The sequence below is a fragment of the Pseudonaja textilis genome, chromosome 1, assembly GCF_049901715.1.
Source record: "Pseudonaja textilis isolate UNSWEBS1 chromosome 1, rPseTex1.2, whole genome shotgun sequence".
In the NCBI taxonomy this organism is placed as follows: domain Eukaryota; kingdom Metazoa; phylum Chordata; class Lepidosauria; order Squamata; family Elapidae; genus Pseudonaja; species Pseudonaja textilis.
The window spans coordinates 47,938,407-47,957,829 of NC_141990.1; the positions used below are offsets into that span (position 1 = coordinate 47,938,407).

The window sequence follows — 19,423 nt, forward strand, 5'->3', positions numbered from 1 at the left end:
AAATCCAAGACAGAGAACAAGAAAACGGCAAAGCCCTCCTCCCATATATAAAAGGCACTACAGACAAAATTAGCAAGATCCTCCAAAAACACAACATCAAAACAGCATTCTGCACAAACAGAAAAATATCCACCATCCTAAGAAACCCCAAAGACAAAATCGAATTAGAAAACCAAGGAGTATACGAAATCCCCTGCACTGCCTGCCCTACCACATACATTGGACAAACCAACAGAAGAATAAATGCACGCATTGAAGAACATAAGAACTCAATCAAAAAAGAAGAAACGACCTCTTCCCTGGTCCAACACCTCAAAGCCACAGGACATGAAATTGATTTTAAAAATACCAGAACTATCGCCAAAACCGAACACTTCAACAGCAGAATAATCAGAGAAGCCATAGAGATAGAAAAACGCCCACACAGCATGAACAAACGAGATGACACCTCCCGCCTTCCAGCCATTTGGAAACCCGCCCTCATGAACAGACGAGTACCTAACATGAAGAACGACACCAGACCCACACCCATGAGAGCCACACAAGATGCCACAACCACACTTCCATGTAGAAAACAGACTCTCACCCACTCAGAAGATGAGACACGACCATGGACCAGAAGCTGCACTACAGCTGCATCACTACCCACTTCAAACCCTCCGAGCCATACATGAAGCAAACCGACACCCACTATGAAGATGCAGCAGGACCACGAACTAGAAGCCAAACAGCAAGATCACAACTCACCAGCTCAAATCCCCCAGCAACTAAGACTAACCGGAGCACAACCAAGCCCCCACCTGAACAGAACACGCCTCCAACCAATCAGAACACGGCTAACCCCCCAACCAATCAGAACACAACCAAACCCCCTACCAATGAGAACACACCCCCACCCAATCAGAACACAGCCAAGCCCCCACCCAATCAAGTCCCACCCCCACTGGCAGTTAAAAGAAGGAAGCAGCTGCAATCTCACATTACTCTGAGAAGCACAGAGCCAGAGACAGAAGCCTGAAGATGATGAATGAGACTTCATCGAAACGTTGCCTAGATACTTCGAATCTTACGCGGGAGAAAACCCGAACAACCAAAGATCCACATATAAATACCATGAGAACCTCAGAAAACAAATAAAACATATATATATATATATATATATATATATATATATATATATATATATATATATATATATATATATAAAAATAAAACATATATATATATATATAATAAAACATACATACATACATATACATATACATATACATATATATACATATACATACATACATACATACATATATATAATAAAAATTACCAAAATATGATGTCCTAATTAACAGGCTTGCAGTTGTATCTTTCTGAACCATCACTAAAAGACATTTTACATTTCCAAATAAAAATAGTCTGCTGTAGTATGAAAGTCCTATCAAATTCTGTACCTGTCAACAGTGGTGTCTCTCAAGGCAGTGTTCTAGGACCAACTCTTTTCATACTCTACATAAATGACCTCTGTGATCATATTAAGAGCAACTGCATTCTCTTTGCTGATGATGTAAAGCTATTCAACACCACAGACAATACTACTACCCTTCAAAAAGATCTTGACTATGTATCAGAATGGTCAAACAAATGGCAACTTCAAATCTCAACAAATAAATGCTCTGTCCTACATATTGGCAAAAAAAATCAGAAAATAAAATACAGGCTAAATAGTCAAGACCTTATTGACAATCCAAACACTGTAAAGGATCTTGGAGTACTCATCTCTAATGACCTAAGTGCTAGAGCCCACTGTAACTACATAGCCAAAAAGGCGTTAAGAGTTCTTAACCTAATCTTACGTAGCTTTTTCTCTGGTAATATTACACTAATAACTAGAGCATACAAAACATTTGCTAGACCAATACTCAAATACAGCTCATCTGTCTGGAACCCACATTACGTATCTGATATTAACACAGTTGAGAAAGTCCAGAAATATTTCACAAGAAGAGTTCTCCACTCCTCTACTCGTTGCAGAATACCTTATTCCACCACTAGAAATTCTAGACCTAAAAAATCTAGAACTATGCCGCCTTTGGTCCGATCTAAGTATAGTCTATAAAATCATACATTGCAATGTCCTACCTGTCAATGAATACTTCAACTTCAACCATAACAACACAAGAGCACAAAATAGATACAAACTCAAGGTTAACCGCACCAAACTTGATTGCAGGAAATACGACTTCAGCAACAGAGTGGTCAATGTCTAGAATATTCTACCTGACTCTGGCTTCTTCCCCAAACCCCAAAAACTTTAACCTTAGACTTCTACTATTGACCTTACCTCTTTCCTAAGAGGTCTGCAGCGGGTATGCATAAGCGCACCAACATGCCTACTGTCCCTGTCCTTTTGTTTCTTTTATTTTTTTATTTTTCTTATATGTATCCATGTATTCATAACTATGTTTTTATTTATACCTATTATCTTGTAAGCAATTGACGAAAATAAATAAATAAATAAAAAATTTGAGGATTTGAGGTTTTGACGACAAGGCAGCTCACTTAGCTTTAATTACACAAAATGCTACCACTGTACACCAGGAGAATTTGTCTTGTGCCACAGATGCAGCTTATGTTAGTAATGCTTTACAAGGTATGTCCAGCCTCTACTTGTTTTAGGAAAAATATAGTTCTTTAGAGCTCCCCTGCCCACAGTCCAGGCAGACATAAACAAAAGCCTGTTTTGCATGAGCTAAAATTAAACGTATTGGTTCTTGTCCATTTCATTAGCACATTTTACAAAACTCACCGGATTGATTAGATATATGACAGTTTTAGCTTATGTCTCAGCACACTTTATTTTAACATGGATCAGAGGACGCAGTTAGTAGCATTTCATAAATATCAATTGTCTGGGAATATAGTTAGCCATTTGTAGTTTTTATATCTTGATTTTGGAATGAAGTTTACAAAAACAATAAAAAGAAAATCTAAAATAAGTACTTTAAAGGGTGTGGCTGACAAAAGTTAGGCCTCATTCCATAGTTTCAATTTATGAGAGATTGGTTGCATATATGAAATTTTTTCACTCCTTGTTTCATCACTCACATCATTCAATGCATTCCCTTTAATTAGTACTAACACATATACAAAATTACACTCACAAAGTGCACTATCCAGGGTTATGTGGGTAAAGAAATTGCTGAAAATCAAATTAATTGACAAAAGGGCTTGAGATCTTTCCCTTGCCTATAATATTACATGGAGGTCTGGAGATTACACTTAGGGAATCCTTTACATTTTCTTTCTTTCTTTCCAGATGTTTCATTACCTGACTAGGTAATATCATCAATGCTAGTGAGTATGGGGTTTGCTCCTTTGCAGTCTTGGTGTGGGTGTGGTTTGTCCTTAGTAGTTGTTTGATTAGGGTATTGCTTTCTGCTTGATAGTTTGTCTGTTGTTAATCTCTACTTACCTGGTTGTTGGTTGCTATTCTGGTCTTTTGTCTTCCTTCTTAGCTTTTTAATTGTCTCTTTTAAATGGTCTATAAATAAGGTTTATTTCTAAGTGTCTGCATCTGTGTGTTCACTCCTTCCTTCCTGTCTTTCTGTCTTTCATTTAATTTGTGTAGGTGCCTTAGGACTAAGAGTGTTAGGCAGGCATTCTCTAAACATTTTTTTTTATTTACCTTGGGTTGCCATTCCATCTTTTCTTTAATTTTTCTGCTTAGGTCCATTTGAACACAATTCCTCTTTGACTAAACAAATAAGGAATTGAAGAGTTGTTTTTGTTTAAAATCAGTGCCTAGATATAGTGCCCTGAGTGAGGGTTCTCATACATAAATGGTTTAAATGTTAATAAATTAGTCTTTACCTTGAGGAGCAGCTTGCAATGTTCTACCTGAATTTGTCTGACTGGTAGTACAACCAGCAAATGTACATGCTGTGAGTGTGAAATTGTAGTTTTCATAAGGCTGAAGATCTAAATAAATATATAAAAAAGTGAAACCTTCAGATGTTTTTTAGGTTAGAGTTCTACGAGAGAGAAAACAGAATATACTTAACCCAAAACATTTACATTCATTACATTTTTTTATTGCATATAACTGTTTATTCAGATATCTTGAATATTCAATGGTAACAGGAAACCAGGCCATCAAAATACATGGGGGCTGGATACTATCAAAGCTGACACCAGCCAGAGCATAGAAAAACTCAAAGAAACAGTGCAAGATTGGAAGATATAGAGAGAACTGGCCCATAGAATCACCAAGAGTCAGATTCGACTAAATGGATATCATCATCACCATCTGCATGTTCAACACAAACTATACACACATCATTATTAACTTGGATATCAGGGATCATAGAGAGTGCTGAAAACGAGTGAAGTAATCCAAAATATTCCTTTTCTTCAATAATAAATCAGATGTGGCAACCTACTGGCTGTTGAGAACCACCTTTCCTTCCAAGTAATTGAATCAGAGAAGACTGAAGCAAATAGTGGCTGAAGTTAGAGACAAACATGAATAAGATTTCCCACATTTTCTCCAAGAATTACATTACAGGAAGGAGCAGATAATCCTGACACACTGGATGATTCTGTTTCTTAGGATTGGAAGGGTTGGAAATGAACAGAACAGAACGGAATGGAACGGAATAGAGCTGGAAGGGGCCTTGGAGTCCAGCCCCCCTGTTCAAGCAGAAGATCCTATACTAGCAGTCACCAACCCATGGGCCGTGGCCCACTGGTGGGCCATGTGAAATTTTTGGTGGGCTGCAGAGAAATCTCACCCCCAGAGCACCCCCCGCAAAGCAATTATTCCAGGCTGCGCAGAAACACAAGGCTGTGCAGCCCACATGGCCTGCAAGAACCCTCCCCGCCCACTCACTCCTTACCCTGCAAACTTGCCTGCTAAATTGCTATTTTTCCTTTTTCTGACTATCATCTGTTCTGCTGTGCCAGGAGATTCAGATTAGCTAGGAAGCAGGAAATGGTTGGATTTATTGCTTTCTAGCTAGTCTTTTAGATCTTCGGCTCTGTTTTTAAGCACAGCTGAACCTCCTTTAGGACTGAAGGTTCTATTATTCAGTGCAGCAGACTCATGGCAAGCAAATTTGAGAGACTGAGCTAGCCAATGGTAGATAGATAGATCACTGAATGATTCTGTGAGCAACTTAATCTGCCTGCCTGTTTTGCCTGATTTTGGGTAAAAGTTGCTCTTTTTTAAATAAAAAATTAAATATTTACATACATGGTGTGTTGTGAGTTAATTTTGTGAGTTTGCTTGCAAGAAAATTTTATGTAACAAGACTGAGCTAGCCAATGGCAGATAGATAGATTTCTGAATGAATCTGCAATTCTGTGAGCAACTTAATCTGCCTGCCTGTTTTGCCTGATTTTGGGTAAAAGTTGCTCTTTTTTATAAAAAATTCAATATTTATATAAATATTTATAATATTTACATACAAGCCATGCCCAGCCAGTCACATGACCACCAAGCCACACCCACAAATTAGGCCACACCCACAGAACCAGTTAGTGGTCTCTGGGATTTAAAATTATGAGTTTGGTGGTCCCTGAGGTCCAAAAGGTTGGCGACCACTGCCCTATACCATTTCACACAAGTGGCTATCCAGGCTCTTCTTAAAAACCTTCAGTGATGGAGCACCCAGATTTCTGAAGGCAAAGCTGTTCCACTGTTTAATTGGCCTCACTGTTAGAAAGTTTCTCCTTAATTCCAAGTTGCTTCTCTTCTTGATTGGTTTCCAACCATTGTTTCTTGTCCTGCCCTCTGGTAATTTGGAGAATATTTGACCTCCTCTTCTTTGTGTCAGCACCTCAAATATTGGAATACTGCTATCACGTCATCCCAGTTCTTCTTGTGTCAGGTTTTTGGTGCTAAATTCTGGCCAATTCAGAGAACTTAATCTTCACATATCATAAAGTGATATAAGTTCATTTTTTTGGAAGCATACATGATTTTTCAAAAGTGATAATAAGTATTTCAGCTTATTGCCTCTAAGAAACCACAAGCAAAGCCGGGAACCAAAAGAGTTTCTAGTGCTAATTTTTTTTCCTAAAAATATACCACTCCTCTAGTTTCTCATGTTTCATTTAGCGACAGCCAAGTGTCTGTTATTTTTCTTGGCCTTTTTAAATTCAAACAGCTGCCACTACTTTTAACTATCTACCAATTCCATAAAATAGATAGGTTTAGCTTTTGTAAATAGACCTGCATGTCTCCAATTTTAGGGAATGGATCTAACTGATTTTTAAAGTAGAACTATTTATTTTATAGTCACTAAATGTCTGTTAGCGTCTATTCCCAAACGCATTCTCTTTTGCCATTCAGTACCAATTTTAGAAAGTCTTCTCCTATTTCTATACCCTAAATTCACAATAACCTCCTATTGTTCCTTGTGAACATGCCTCAGCATTTCTCTACATAAAACACTGCAAAATTCAACATAACCTTTGAAAACTGATTTATAAATATGTAGATATCTATTCTTTCTTATGCATATGTTTCAAAAAGCAGTTATCAAGAAAGGAAAGCTTCTTGATTTTCTTTATTATGATCTCCAAAACTGCTAGTAGACTTCTGTTCTCATTCTATTCTTTCCTTCCTTCCTTGTTTTTGTACTGAGGGATCCAGCTCTGTCTTATCTTTGCATTGCAACTACTTTAAGAAAAAAAACCAATGCAATTCTACAACAAGAAAAAGAAGAAAACTGTAGGGCGTAGCACTTTGTCTGAAACTAGTTAGATGGCAACCTCACAGTTGCTCCCCCGTTCCTTTCTCATAATAGTTGTAGAGCTCTCAGCTGTTTCCAACAGACCATTTTTATTTGTACCTATTTCCTGTATTCTTACTCATGTTTATTCTTACACCTATTATATTGTAAGGATTGACAAATCAAATAAATTAATTAATAAATAAAAGAATAACAGTAAATAAACAGTCACTGGGAATATATATTGCTTGTAAATTGAAGAGGAAACTTAAAAAAATGAAAACTCAAGATAGGAGTCAAGAGTACAGACAGGAGTCAATTATTAACCAGAACAGAAGAAGGGAGAGAATTATCTCTGTATTATATTCATAAATGCTAGAATTAAAAAGAGAAAAATATAGAAGCCAAATACTCAATATTTTGCTATTGGACAGATTATTCTAGCAATAGTAATTTCAATTGTTCCTAAAGGGAATCATTTAATTCACTACTAAAAAGAAACATTTATTATAAAGCAAGATTGATTGACAGCAAGTATACCATAGAATGAGAGGCAAAAAAACAAAAACAGAAGGCAGGCAAAGAAGTGCATATTGCACTAAATGCATCAGGGATAATAAGCATCCTGTTTTTACTATTTATTATGATATTAAAACATAGGGATAACAAGTCTGGATCAGATTTTGTTGTGTTCTGTTTACAAGCCTCAGTACATGCATACAGTTTATAATAATTCCCACATTAAAATTTTGGACACGAGAACTTAGAGATACATTAGCCTGGAAGAAGCTTTAAAAGTCTTAATTCTGCATCCTTGCTGAAAATATTCAACAGCTAAGAAGAGTTCTGCTTATGTAAAAGCTCAATCCGCTTGTGTTTTAAGCATTCTTTTTCCTATGCAATTATTAGCCACTGCATTCAAACAAAGGGCTCTTTTCAAGGAAACTTGGGAAACTGAATGGCAGAATTCAACATGCCATCTCTAACAGATTTGTATAGCAACTTTCTCTTGTGTAGAGCTTTTCCTTACACAATAAGTATATAAGGAACAAAAATCACCTGCTTCAACCAATTTCATGCTAACTTGTGTATCATTTTAAAGATGAACATTCTAATTTACATAACTATATTCCATGACTGAGAAGGTTCCTATTGTATAAAACCAATAGTGAGTTTTAATACAAGTGATGGTGATGATCATGATGAAGATGAATACAAAATATCTCATATGCATTATGCAGTAAACCCTAAGAACATTCAGATAAGATTAAGCAATATTATTCCAGTCAGAGAAAGGAAGTCAGAGGAATAGTGGCGCACTTAAGCTCACTTCATCATGGAACTGATAACATTTGAAGTGGGGATTATTCTGCTTATTAAAAGTAACTTAGAATTTAGGATCTTTTCCAGCATGAAGTCTGCCTCCTTTGGCTTTTTTATGGAATTAATTCTGCAGATGCTTGAATTAATTCATTCTGATAGAAACAGAGTATCTTGTCTTGTCTTCTGTTTTTTTCCTCCTCAAATGTTAATGAATGTCCCAATTACCTTCTATGTTTGTCATTCCATAAGCCTCTTGAATTTCTAGAGAATTTCTGGTATAAGTCTTGTACTAATAAAAATAAATGAATAATATTTCTTTGGAGAAATTATGAGGAAAACAGAATGAATAGTCAGGACAGAGTCTCTCTTTGCAAATTATTTTCTTTGTCTTCTTTGGTAATAGTCAGGCAAAATATTACATTAGCTGTGGCTAATTCTTGTAAAATCTACCCCTGGCTTAATGTTGCAGAATGAAAAATATGAGTTGACTGACCCTTAAACTCAGGTATTCTTAACTCTCCATGCTATTTCTCATTTGGTATGGCCATGGGGAAAAGATCAGAAACATTTGTTTACATTTTTGATTAATAGTAATTTATCAGTTGTCTGACTTCTACATTGATATTTTTGTTAATTACGATTTGCTGAAATGAGCCAACTTGATAAATTTCTATAGTTCACAATTGGCTTTTTTCTGGAGAAGATAAATCATAGTTTCACCCCATTTGATGTCACAAGAATAATAGAATAACAGAAGGGTCCTCAGAGGTCTTCTAGTCCAACCCCCTGCTCAAGCAGGAAACCTTAAATCATTTCAGACAAATTGTTGTCCAATCTCTTCTTAAAAACCTCCAACATTGTTGGAGTTTCTCCTTAGTTCTAGGTTGGTTCTCTCCTTGATTTGTTTTCATCCATTGCTTCTTGTCCTGACTTCAGGTGCTTTGGAGAATAGGTTGACCTCCAGTTCTTTGTGGCAGTCCCTTAGATATTGGAACATTTTTATTATGTCATCCTTAGTCTTTCTTTTCAATAAACTAGACATACCCAATTCCAGCAACTGTTCTTCATATCTTTTCACATTCAGTCCCCTAAACATATTTGTTGTTCTTCTCTGCACTCTTTCTAGAGTCCTAAGAAGCAATTAATTTAAAATGTGGGAGACAGCATATAAGTCAATGACTTGCTATGACTAATTCTGTAAAATCAATCCATGGCTTAATGTTGCAGCCAAATGAGGCCTTCCTCTCTCTTTTTTTCTCCCATCCCTTAATAATACTACATCTTGAAATTTCTTTGTGAGCGTAGGAATGTTTAGAAACCAGGCTGATAACTCAAGAGGACATGTTCTGAAAAATGAAACATTTGAGAAAGCAGCTATACCTTCATCCTTTCAGACTGCATGTTTGGCATTTCTCACTCTTTAAAGAAAATAGATGAACATGCTAGATCTTACAATCTGTTATAAGCTCATTGGTGCAATTTACTGGATAATAAAGATTTTAATAGTTAGACTTTTTTCATTCACTGTTCTCTAAAACTGTATCTATTTTGCAAACATCCATAATACAGGTACTTATCTACCAAATCTTTTATGCGTTAAAAAGCCTTCAGTGCTGAAATTAAGAACTAGTACCTGGTCCACATAAACATATGCCACAGTGGCATAGGAAACTACAGGAATTTTTGCTGGTTTTATACAACTTGGAATTTTCCTACCCTATGAGAATTTAAAAAACACAATTGTGTTTTGGTACTCTGGCACAAAATGTCTACAGTGTATGCGATTCATATATCAAAAACTATTCAACCAACATTAAAGTCTTAAGGAAAAATATTATACCCTACACCCATCCCATAATTTCTAGAAACACTTAAAATCTAAAATTAGACTTAGAAAAATGAATTTCTGACTTTGATTTTGATACTGAAATGGGCAGTCTCAGTTTTCTTTTAATACTCCATTCCATCCAATATTTCAAATTCTTTTCACCCTCCTAGCATTGTGTTAGAAATGTTATTTGTAAAGGAATTGTAACACCAAGTGAAACAATGCAATAACTGTAATCCAAATTGTTCTGTACAGAGTACTGGAAGTGTTCACTAATAAATGATATAAAAAGGTCTTTTATTGACAAGCTGCCATTTGCTGTTTGCATTAGAGAACATGAGAAGATGATGGCTGGTGCCCCTTGATCCCAATGGCATTCAAGTCAGGGCGATAGTGGAAAATGCTTCAGTTTACTTAAAGCACTGATAACACCTCTAAATAATTAACTCAGGACTTCCTGTCTTCAATTACTTAATGCTTTTTTTAAACATCTTGAGAGGATTATAAGCAATTTATGGATTTCACATGATGAATACATTCACCACAATTCCCACCAAGCATTTATGGGATCATGTTTCCAAAGCTTTGATGTAATTAAAAATAAGCAGTGAGACAATGGTGCAGTGGCAAGGTGCAAGGTGCCTCATCTGCAATTTGTAAGGCCCTTGGATTCAAAGTCTCAGAGAAAGCTTAATGCTATAGCTTCATTAATGTTCAACTGTTGCTCTGGGAACAGCAGAGGTTTTAGAAGAAGATGAGAAAATCAAAACATAGGCCCACGGGAGCTGGAACGATGGGTAGTTCAAACAGTTGAGCTATGTGAAATAAGTACAGTTGATTTAGCGAACATCATGAATTTACAGAGCAATAATTATCACATTGCAGAAGCACAATCACTCCTTGAGATGATAAGGCAAATTTGCCTTGATCAGTGAAAGGGGTGGGGCTCCTTGCTACGTTAAAGGAATGACATTTCTTTAACTCAAAGTGTGTAAAAGAATAAATATGCATTGACAACTACTATGGCATTGCAACCCCTCCCCCCTTTAAATTATAAAATTTGGGGATAAAGGGAAATCCTAGTTTTGTACAAAACTATAGCAAAAGGGAAAACGTTGCCGTTTGCTTTTTTGTTTTTAAGCTTTTTTAACCAGGCACTGATGCAAATGGAAAATTTTCAGCAGAACCTTTGTTGCATGTTTTCATTGGCAGTTGGCTAACACATTTTGTTCTATACTAAATAATATTGCAAAACAATAATAGTCATTGCAAAAGCTATACAAGTATTTTAAAAGCTGGAAAGGAAGACAAGAGTTAGCACAATCCAGGAGCTGGTGCTATGACACCTTATATTTTGGATTAAGGTTTTCAAGTTTGACAAAAGAATTTGGAAAAATCATCACTGACTTTCTAATGAAAGACACAATAGTTCAAAATACAGTAGAAAGGACTCCAAAGATCTTTGGAAAATAATGCTTGGACAATCTTATTACTATTCTCACCCATGTCTTTTGTATATTCTGCACCGTGATACTGCACCATAGTAAAATTGATTTGTTAATTGACTTCTGACAATTTATTAATTGCAATCTTAATACCAGTGACAGGGACTTGGTTCTCTGAAGATAAGCCAGCTTTCAGGGAAACTTCATTTTTTTAAATCATGACCTTATCAGGAAGGAATAGGATCCTTGGGTATAATCCCAAAACTTGTTCAGCACCACTTGAACAGCATCAGCATTGACAAAATCACCATCAGTCAATTGCAAAAGGCATCTTTATTTGGAGCAGATTACATCCTATGATCAGGATAGCTTTTAGACCATCCAATGTCAACATCTGCCTATCCCAGATCTTTGGGAAGAACTCAATAGGTGAATAAAAATGCCAAATACTATCTCAACATTTGGCTGATTGTGCAACGAGCCATAATAACAGTATACTCCTCTAAAGGTGATTGATAAGTTCTTGAATAAAAATATTGGCACTGGAAATTAATCATTATTGTTATTATTATTATTATCATATTAGGATGAAGAAAGTCTTATTAATTAAGCATTAATAAACATTTGTGGGGACATTCAAAAATTACTAACCTCCCCCTCCCCCATTGGTGTTCTGAAGTTATAATTGTAATCCAATTGATACATTCACTTAAAGGATTTGTTCATTGTAAGGACTGCAGTCTTCAAAAAACAGGCTAATATAAAGATCAGTTAAATAAATCAGCAATGCCATTTGCTTGAAGAACTTTCTATTCTTACCTGTGACAGTGTGCTGCACCTGGTCTGCAGGGCCAGTACATATAATTCCCCTTCCAATTTGATGGATGAGGTATTTTTTGATTAAACCATTTGGCTTCTTTGGTTCCACCCAACTCAAATGCAAGGTTGTTGCATTTAGAGGTATAATTGTTGGTGGCAGAACATTCTCCGGAATTCCTTGGACAGTGACTGCAATTACCTGAATGCAAAAAATTAACAATTTATTGTAATAGAACACAAGATACCTTGATCAATGAGAATGTCACTTCTAGTTTAAAATATTGTTGTTTGCTCTGGCATATCATTCCCATGGCTCTCTGTAGAACAAGTTATTTTTCTTCTTAGGTAAATTTTTCCCCCCTCAGAGTGAAATCTGACCTTGAAATCTGACCTTCCCTATGAATTGAAGTGGACAATTTATCACAATAGATTCACTGTATTTTGCTAGGTGAAAGGAACTTTTGGAAGGCAGACTGTCCTACCAGAGAATGCTGGCTAATTCCTTTCCATATGGTTAACAGTTTGATATCATGTGACATGAATCTTGAGCAACTACTGGCATAAATATGGAAGTACTGCTACCCTTAATATTGTCTAGAGATGCAAACAGAAATAATTCCTGTTTCTTCCTCATCTTTCAGAACTAGTTTCCTGGTGTACAGAGAGCAGCTGGTTCATCAGCTCTTGTATTAGAAGAGATACAAGTAATCAGGACAATATCAGTGTGACAACTCTTTTTTAGTTCCCAAGCCAGGCAATGCCCTATTCTTTGAAATTCACTTAAAATATTTCATCAACCAGAGCTAAATAAACTGCATGCCACTTTAAAGAATGGAGGTAAAAATGACTGGATAGTACAGGTGAAACTCGAAAAATTAGAATATCGTGCAAAAGTTCATTTATTTCAGTAATGCAACTTAAAAGGTGAAATTAATATATGAGATAGACTCATTACATGCAAAGCAGGATAGTTCAAGCTGTGATGTGTCATAATTGAGATGATTATGTCTTACAGCCCACAAAAACTCCAAATCCACAATCTCAGAAAATTAGAATATTGTGAAAAGGTTAAATATTCTAGACTCAAAGTGTCCCACTCTAATCAGCTAATTAAGCCATAACACCTACAAAGGTTTCCTGAGCCCTTAAATGGTCTCTCAGTCTGATTCAGTAGGAATCACAATCATGGGAAAGACTGCTGACCTGACAGTTGTGCAGAAAACCATCACTGACACCCTCCATAAGGAGGGAAAGCCTCAAAAGGTAATTGCAAAAGAAGTTGGATGTTCCCAAAGTGCTGTATCAAAGCACATTAATAGAAAGTTATGTGGAAGGGAAAGGTGTGGAAGAAAAAGGTGCACAAGCAGCAGGGATGACCGCAGCCTGGAGAGGATTGTCAGGAAAAGGCCATTCAAAAGTGTTGGGGACTTTCACAAGGAGTAGACTGAGGCTGGAGTCAGTGTATCAAGAGCCACCACACACACATGGATCCTGGACATGGGCTTCAAATGTCGTATTCCTCTTGTCAAGATGCTCTTGAACAACAAACAATGTCAGAAGTGTCTTACCTAGGATAAAGAAAAACAGACCTGGCCTGTTGCTCAGTGGTCCAAAGTCCTCTTTTCTGATGAGAGCAACTTTTGCATCTCATTTGGAAACCAAGGACCCAGAGTCTGGAGGAAGAATGGAGAGGCACACATTGCAAGATGCTTGAAGTCCAGTGTGAAGTTTCCACAGTCTGTGTTGATTTGGGGAGCCATGTCATCTGCTGCGCTATGCTTCATTAAGTCTAGGGTCAACACAGCTGCCTACCAGGAGATTTTGGAGCACTTCATGCTTCCTTCCACAGATGAGCTTTATGGGGATGCTGACTTCATTTTCCAGCAGGACTTGGCACCTGCCCATACTGCCAAAAGCACCAAAACCTGGTTCAGTGACCATGGGATTACTGTGCTTGATTGGCCAGCAAACTCGCCTGACCTGAACCCCATGGAGAATCTGTGGGGCATTGCCAAAAGAAAGATGAGAGACATGACATCGAACAATGCAGAAGAGTTGAAGGCCGCTATTGAAGCATCCTGATCTTCCATAACACCTCAGCAGTGCCACAGGCTGATAGCTTCCATGCCATGCCAGATTGAGGCAGTAATTGTTACAAAAGGGGCCCAAACCAAGTACTGAGTATGTATGCATGTGTATACTTTTCAGAGGTCCGATATTGTTCTATGTACAATCCTTGTTTTATTGATTGCATGTAATATTCTAATTTTCTGAGATTATGGATTTGGGGTTTTCATGAGCTGTAAACCATAATCATCTCAATTATGACAAATCACGGCTTAGTCTATCTCATATATTAGTTTCACCTTTTAAATTGCATTACTGAACTTTTGCACGATATTCTAATTTTTCGAGTTTCACCTGTAGGAACAGAGCAACATTTGATTCCTACAACAAGGTGTTGACCCAATTGTCCAAGAAGTATTATGAACTCTTGTTTCCTGCATCTTTCCCCAAAACTGCTTCTATTTGCTTGAGTGCATTGCTCCCAATTCACCCCATTTTAATATTTTATATTAATTCAATATATTCAATTTGATATGCTCCTCCACAACAGAGAAGGCAAATTTCTTCAGCCTCCCCAGAATGGTATTATTCAGAGACTCTGCTAAACAAATGCCAGTAAAGGCATAAGCTATGCATGCTTGAGTTCGATTCAACAATTATCAAACTCTGATTGACTGAGCTTTCTCTGGAGTAATAACTTATTTCTATAATAATCTATTAGCTTCTAATACTCAGCCAAACACTTGTTCATCCCTGACTTTGCCAGATTGTTCAGAAAAAACCACAAAAGTAGTTAATGTTTTAATATTTGCCTGCATCAAAAGGAAGGATGCAATTGTCTATATTTACAACTACTGGAATGGTCTGTGATCCCATTCAACAGTCTATCAGCTAAACAGGATCACAGTCTTTTAGTAATCAAATATATACAGGAATTTACATGCTGTTTGGCCAAATCTGGGTGATTTCTCCCATTTCTTGTGCTGGGCTACAGCACAAGGAGGCTGATAGAGTTTCTCTGGAAACATCAAAATAGGTAGCCAAAAGATGAATGTTTCCATATTTTCAGTGCTCTTTGGAAGGTTGCTACAACATGATGAAGGAGAAGAAGATATGTTGTCATCAACTTACTGAAAGATTTACTTACCGTGCTACTGTCTGAACATCCAGCCACGGTGCAAGCACGCAGTAAATATGAGTATTCCTGGTATGGTTGAATACCACTGGTGTCCATGAAGCTCAGTTCCTTTCCTCTGAAATGTTCAACTCCATTTCGGAGAATAATATAATAAATGATGATACCTTATTAATAAAGAAGGAAATTAAACACTTGTTTGAATTGAATGTACGCCAGATAATTATATACTAAAGTTCTAAAGTATTATGATTCTATAAGAAAAAGATATGCTTGAACCATAACATGATACCAACAATAAATAATACATTGGATGACTTTTTTGTCTTGTTTGGATATATCATTGCAATTCCTGATTGAATTTTAGGTCTGTATGTTCTGCTTACACTATTCCATCTTCTTCTTTCTCAAATTAAGTTTGACTCCTAGTTACTTTGTGGACATATCTATGCAATTTTCTTGGCAGTAACATAGAAGTGGTTTGCCGCTGTCTTCTTCTGGGATGTTTGGACCTTTCCTTTCCAATTTTAATTAATTAATTTTTAAAGTTATATCTTAATATAGAATGGTCAGAAGCAGTGGTTTTTATTGAAAAAAAAAAACAAGTTTCAACAATTTCTTATAAACCTCATAGATTTTTGTGATATTATTCACAGTATATTATAGGAAGATAGCATTCATCTCCACTTCAATAAAAACAAGAGCATCAACTTTAAATTCTGCCTTTCATCTATGAAAAACGAAAGAGAGAAAGCACAACAGCCTAGGATTTGTTCATACAACATTCTGACTTTGTAACTTTGCATTCAAATGAGACCCTGTAAAAGTTGTGGGTTGGGGAATATCATGAACATGATTCCATTATGATAAAGTGAATAAAAAAGTAGAACTACATTTATCAAATATATTGCACTTTTTTTTTTCTGGTGAAGATGAAGATCTGAAATCTAATTCCAGTAATTAAACTTGTTATTCTTCATCAGTATGAATGAATAAACAAGACCACATACACTTACACTTCAGAAGTGCAACTGAAGTTAAAAATACTTTAGAAAAGTGCTTTAGAGCATGCAGAGGAGGGAACCTATAGCATTTGTCAGTAGAGTTTGAAAGGAACTTCACCTTTTGAGGGAAATATATGGCTACCCCAAGAAAAGGAACAGCTGCTTTAAAGGCTTATGCTGTGTTCACACTCCTGTGCATCCAAACACTTTTTGAATTTGAAGCAAGAGTGTGTGTGCATGTGTGTGCATGTGTATGTGTGTGTGTGCATACATTCCATATATAGATTATGTCTATATATACACATATACAAGCACATACACACATATGTGTGTTTATGAGCATGTTTTTATATGGACATATTTATATATATTTTTGTGTGTGTGTATACACATACACACACATATACACACACACAAATTCTTTGATGATACATAAAATATTAGGGATATATACTTAAGCACAATATTATTTTACTGTAAATGTTTTTGTTCCCAAAATACTTTGCGCTGGCTAAATGCTAAATCAGATATTGTAGTTTGACAAAATACCGTACCATTTGGTTGACAAGGTTCATTCCATGTTAAAAATATTACATCTTCACGATTATCCACTTTTGTCCAATGAGGTGGACTTACACCTTCAGGGACATCTTGGTTAGTGGTTGCATTGTTCATTTCACTAAAACCTTTCCCATGTTTGTTCCACGCAGCTAGCCTGTATTCATATGTAATATGAGGTTCTAGATTCTTATCTACAAGGAAAATATTTAACAAGAGTTTATTGTCAATCTATATGCTAAGTATACTGGGTTTCTATTTAGATATACTTAACTCAATCTGGTTCAGTTTCAGATTTGTGAATCCATCTTTTCATTCCATAAGCTTTGCACTTTAGAAGAATTGTGCATAAATCAAAACTTCATTACACACATATGGAATTAAAAAAAAATGATTTTTTTCTTCCTTTCTTGTAAAAATAGTAGAACATGAAATTATTTAGTGAAACTTATGTTTTTAGTGGATGGCTTTGGGATGAAAGTTTAGAGCATGAAATTGGGAAACGAGAAGAAGCTACCAATGCAACAGGGCCTCATTTGGAAGTAATTGAAGCAATAATCAGGGCAATTTAAATAGATTAACTGCAGCATCTAAAACATCTAATCTCACAAGAGGATATGAGATTTGGAGCAATCCATCTCAAAGCATCCATAGTTAAGGGATGAATTTGCATCACTAACTCTGATGGATTTCCAATTGTGGAGATAGCATGCAAACCAAGAATATACATATTTTCAGACATTTGAGTTTAGAAAAAGAAGCAGCTGCTTTAATGATTCAAAGAGATGAATCATATATGAAATCATGTTCATTGCAAAGCATTCTTTCAAAAAATTTATGTAATTTTAATAATCACTTATAAATTATGATGGGTGTAACTGACCTGCTTTAGAAATCTGTGCTCATTATGAAGATAGGAAAGATGGCTTTTTAGTGATCCCTTGGTTTGATGAACTCTTAGTTTGATTTAATTAGGCTCCTACATTTACAATATATATTTATTCCAATTGTAATCAGCATTGAATTAAGATCTATCAGTATACTGATAAAAAGATTTTATTCACTTCAAAACAATTTCCAAAGAGGTCACATGATCCCTCACTGATATTTCACTTTCAGAATTTACAACCTTTACTTAATGAGTAATCACATATTATTTTACCTTTGAATGAATACTGAGTTGGGCCTCCTGTATAAATCTTTTCCTCCAAAGATGGGCAGATCCTTTTATTGTCTTTATTTTTTGTATAACTATGAGAACTCTTTATCCAAGCACATAAATAACTATGCTCATCAAAGATACACTGTCCACAGTATGTCACTTCTTCAGTAGATCTAGGACACAGTGGGATGCATTTCGATTCTTCTTTTATCTATAACAATAGTTCCCAAATTTTTGAAGACCTTTAAAAACAACTTAAATAGACATACACAAAGTATTTTCTGATATACATTTCCAAGCTTTTATAATGGTACCTTTCATGAAATATTAAAATCTCACCTTATATTTTAGTTGGATTATTTTTTTTAGTTTACTCATATTTTTTTTAAAGACTCACCTTTAAAATCCTGCTGCTTTTACGTTTTTTGAGACAGGAAGCAAAGAGAAAAACTCCCAAATGCTTTTCTCCCAGTAGGTGTGTACTTACAGATTGTGGCTTTAAGAGTCGCTTTCCAGGTTTGGAATCTCTTCCTTAGAGAGTTCTGCCTGGCACCTATCTTAATGTATCAAACTTTTAGCCCCAATAGTTTATTGGATCTTATTGAAGTCTTCTGAAAATTCCTAACTTCATTACACTTCACCGACTTGCTGATTTTTAATATGTATTTCATAGAAGAGTGGGTGAAGAAGCTGAGCTTATCAGCTGGGAAGCTGAAAGACTGGGTTTAAAATGCAAGTGTTGCCTGATGGGGTGAGCTCCTGTTATTTGCCTCAGGTTCTGCCCATCTAACAGTTTGAAAGTATGCAAATGCAAGTAGATAAATAGGTATCTTTGTTGGGAATATAACGGTGTTCTGTACACTTCAGCGTATAGTCCTGCTGGCCAGATGACGACGGAAGTGTCTTCATACAATGCTGTCTCCCTTGGCTAGGAAACAGAGATGAATACCAGCCCCTAGAATTGGACATGACTGGACAGGGGAAACCTTTGCTTTGCCTTTACAGATATTTTATTTTAATAAATATTTTTGTTTTAGCATTTGATAGTTTGGACTGCTTAATATTTCTTCTTACTTACTGCTCATATGGCCATAATGTTAAAATGATAAATTTTGGCATTCCCACCCCTTCAGATGTATGCTTATTGCCCATGCAAACCCAACATAAACTTAAAGAATGCCCAAATTACAGGCTATATGGAAACAACCAAATAAGCAATTGAACATTAATATATATTTATATATACACACACATATGCACATTTTCCAGCCAGGCCAAAATGTTCACTTTTAGCCTTTATACTAATCTGAAGTGCTGAACAATACTTTACAAGAAGCAGCTAATCATTATTAAT

At 35.9% G+C, this 19,423-nt stretch overlaps 1 protein-coding gene across 1 annotated transcript in view; it reads right to left on the reverse strand.

Annotated features, from left to right (window-relative positions):
* Positions 1 to 19,423, reverse strand: part of USH2A (usherin) — a 485,796-nt gene that overhangs the window by 75,340 nt on the left and 391,033 nt on the right. The window contains exons 50-54 of the mRNA XM_087933437.1: positions 18,070 to 18,280; positions 16,904 to 17,101; positions 15,358 to 15,512; positions 12,144 to 12,342; positions 3,865 to 3,972 (exon numbers count right to left, since the gene is read on the reverse strand). Of these exons, the coding sequence (XP_087789563.1) occupies positions 3,865 to 3,972; positions 12,144 to 12,342; positions 15,358 to 15,512; positions 16,904 to 17,101; positions 18,070 to 18,280 (871 nt within the window). The remainder of the gene's footprint in view (positions 1 to 3,864; positions 3,973 to 12,143; positions 12,343 to 15,357; positions 15,513 to 16,903; positions 17,102 to 18,069; positions 18,281 to 19,423) is intronic.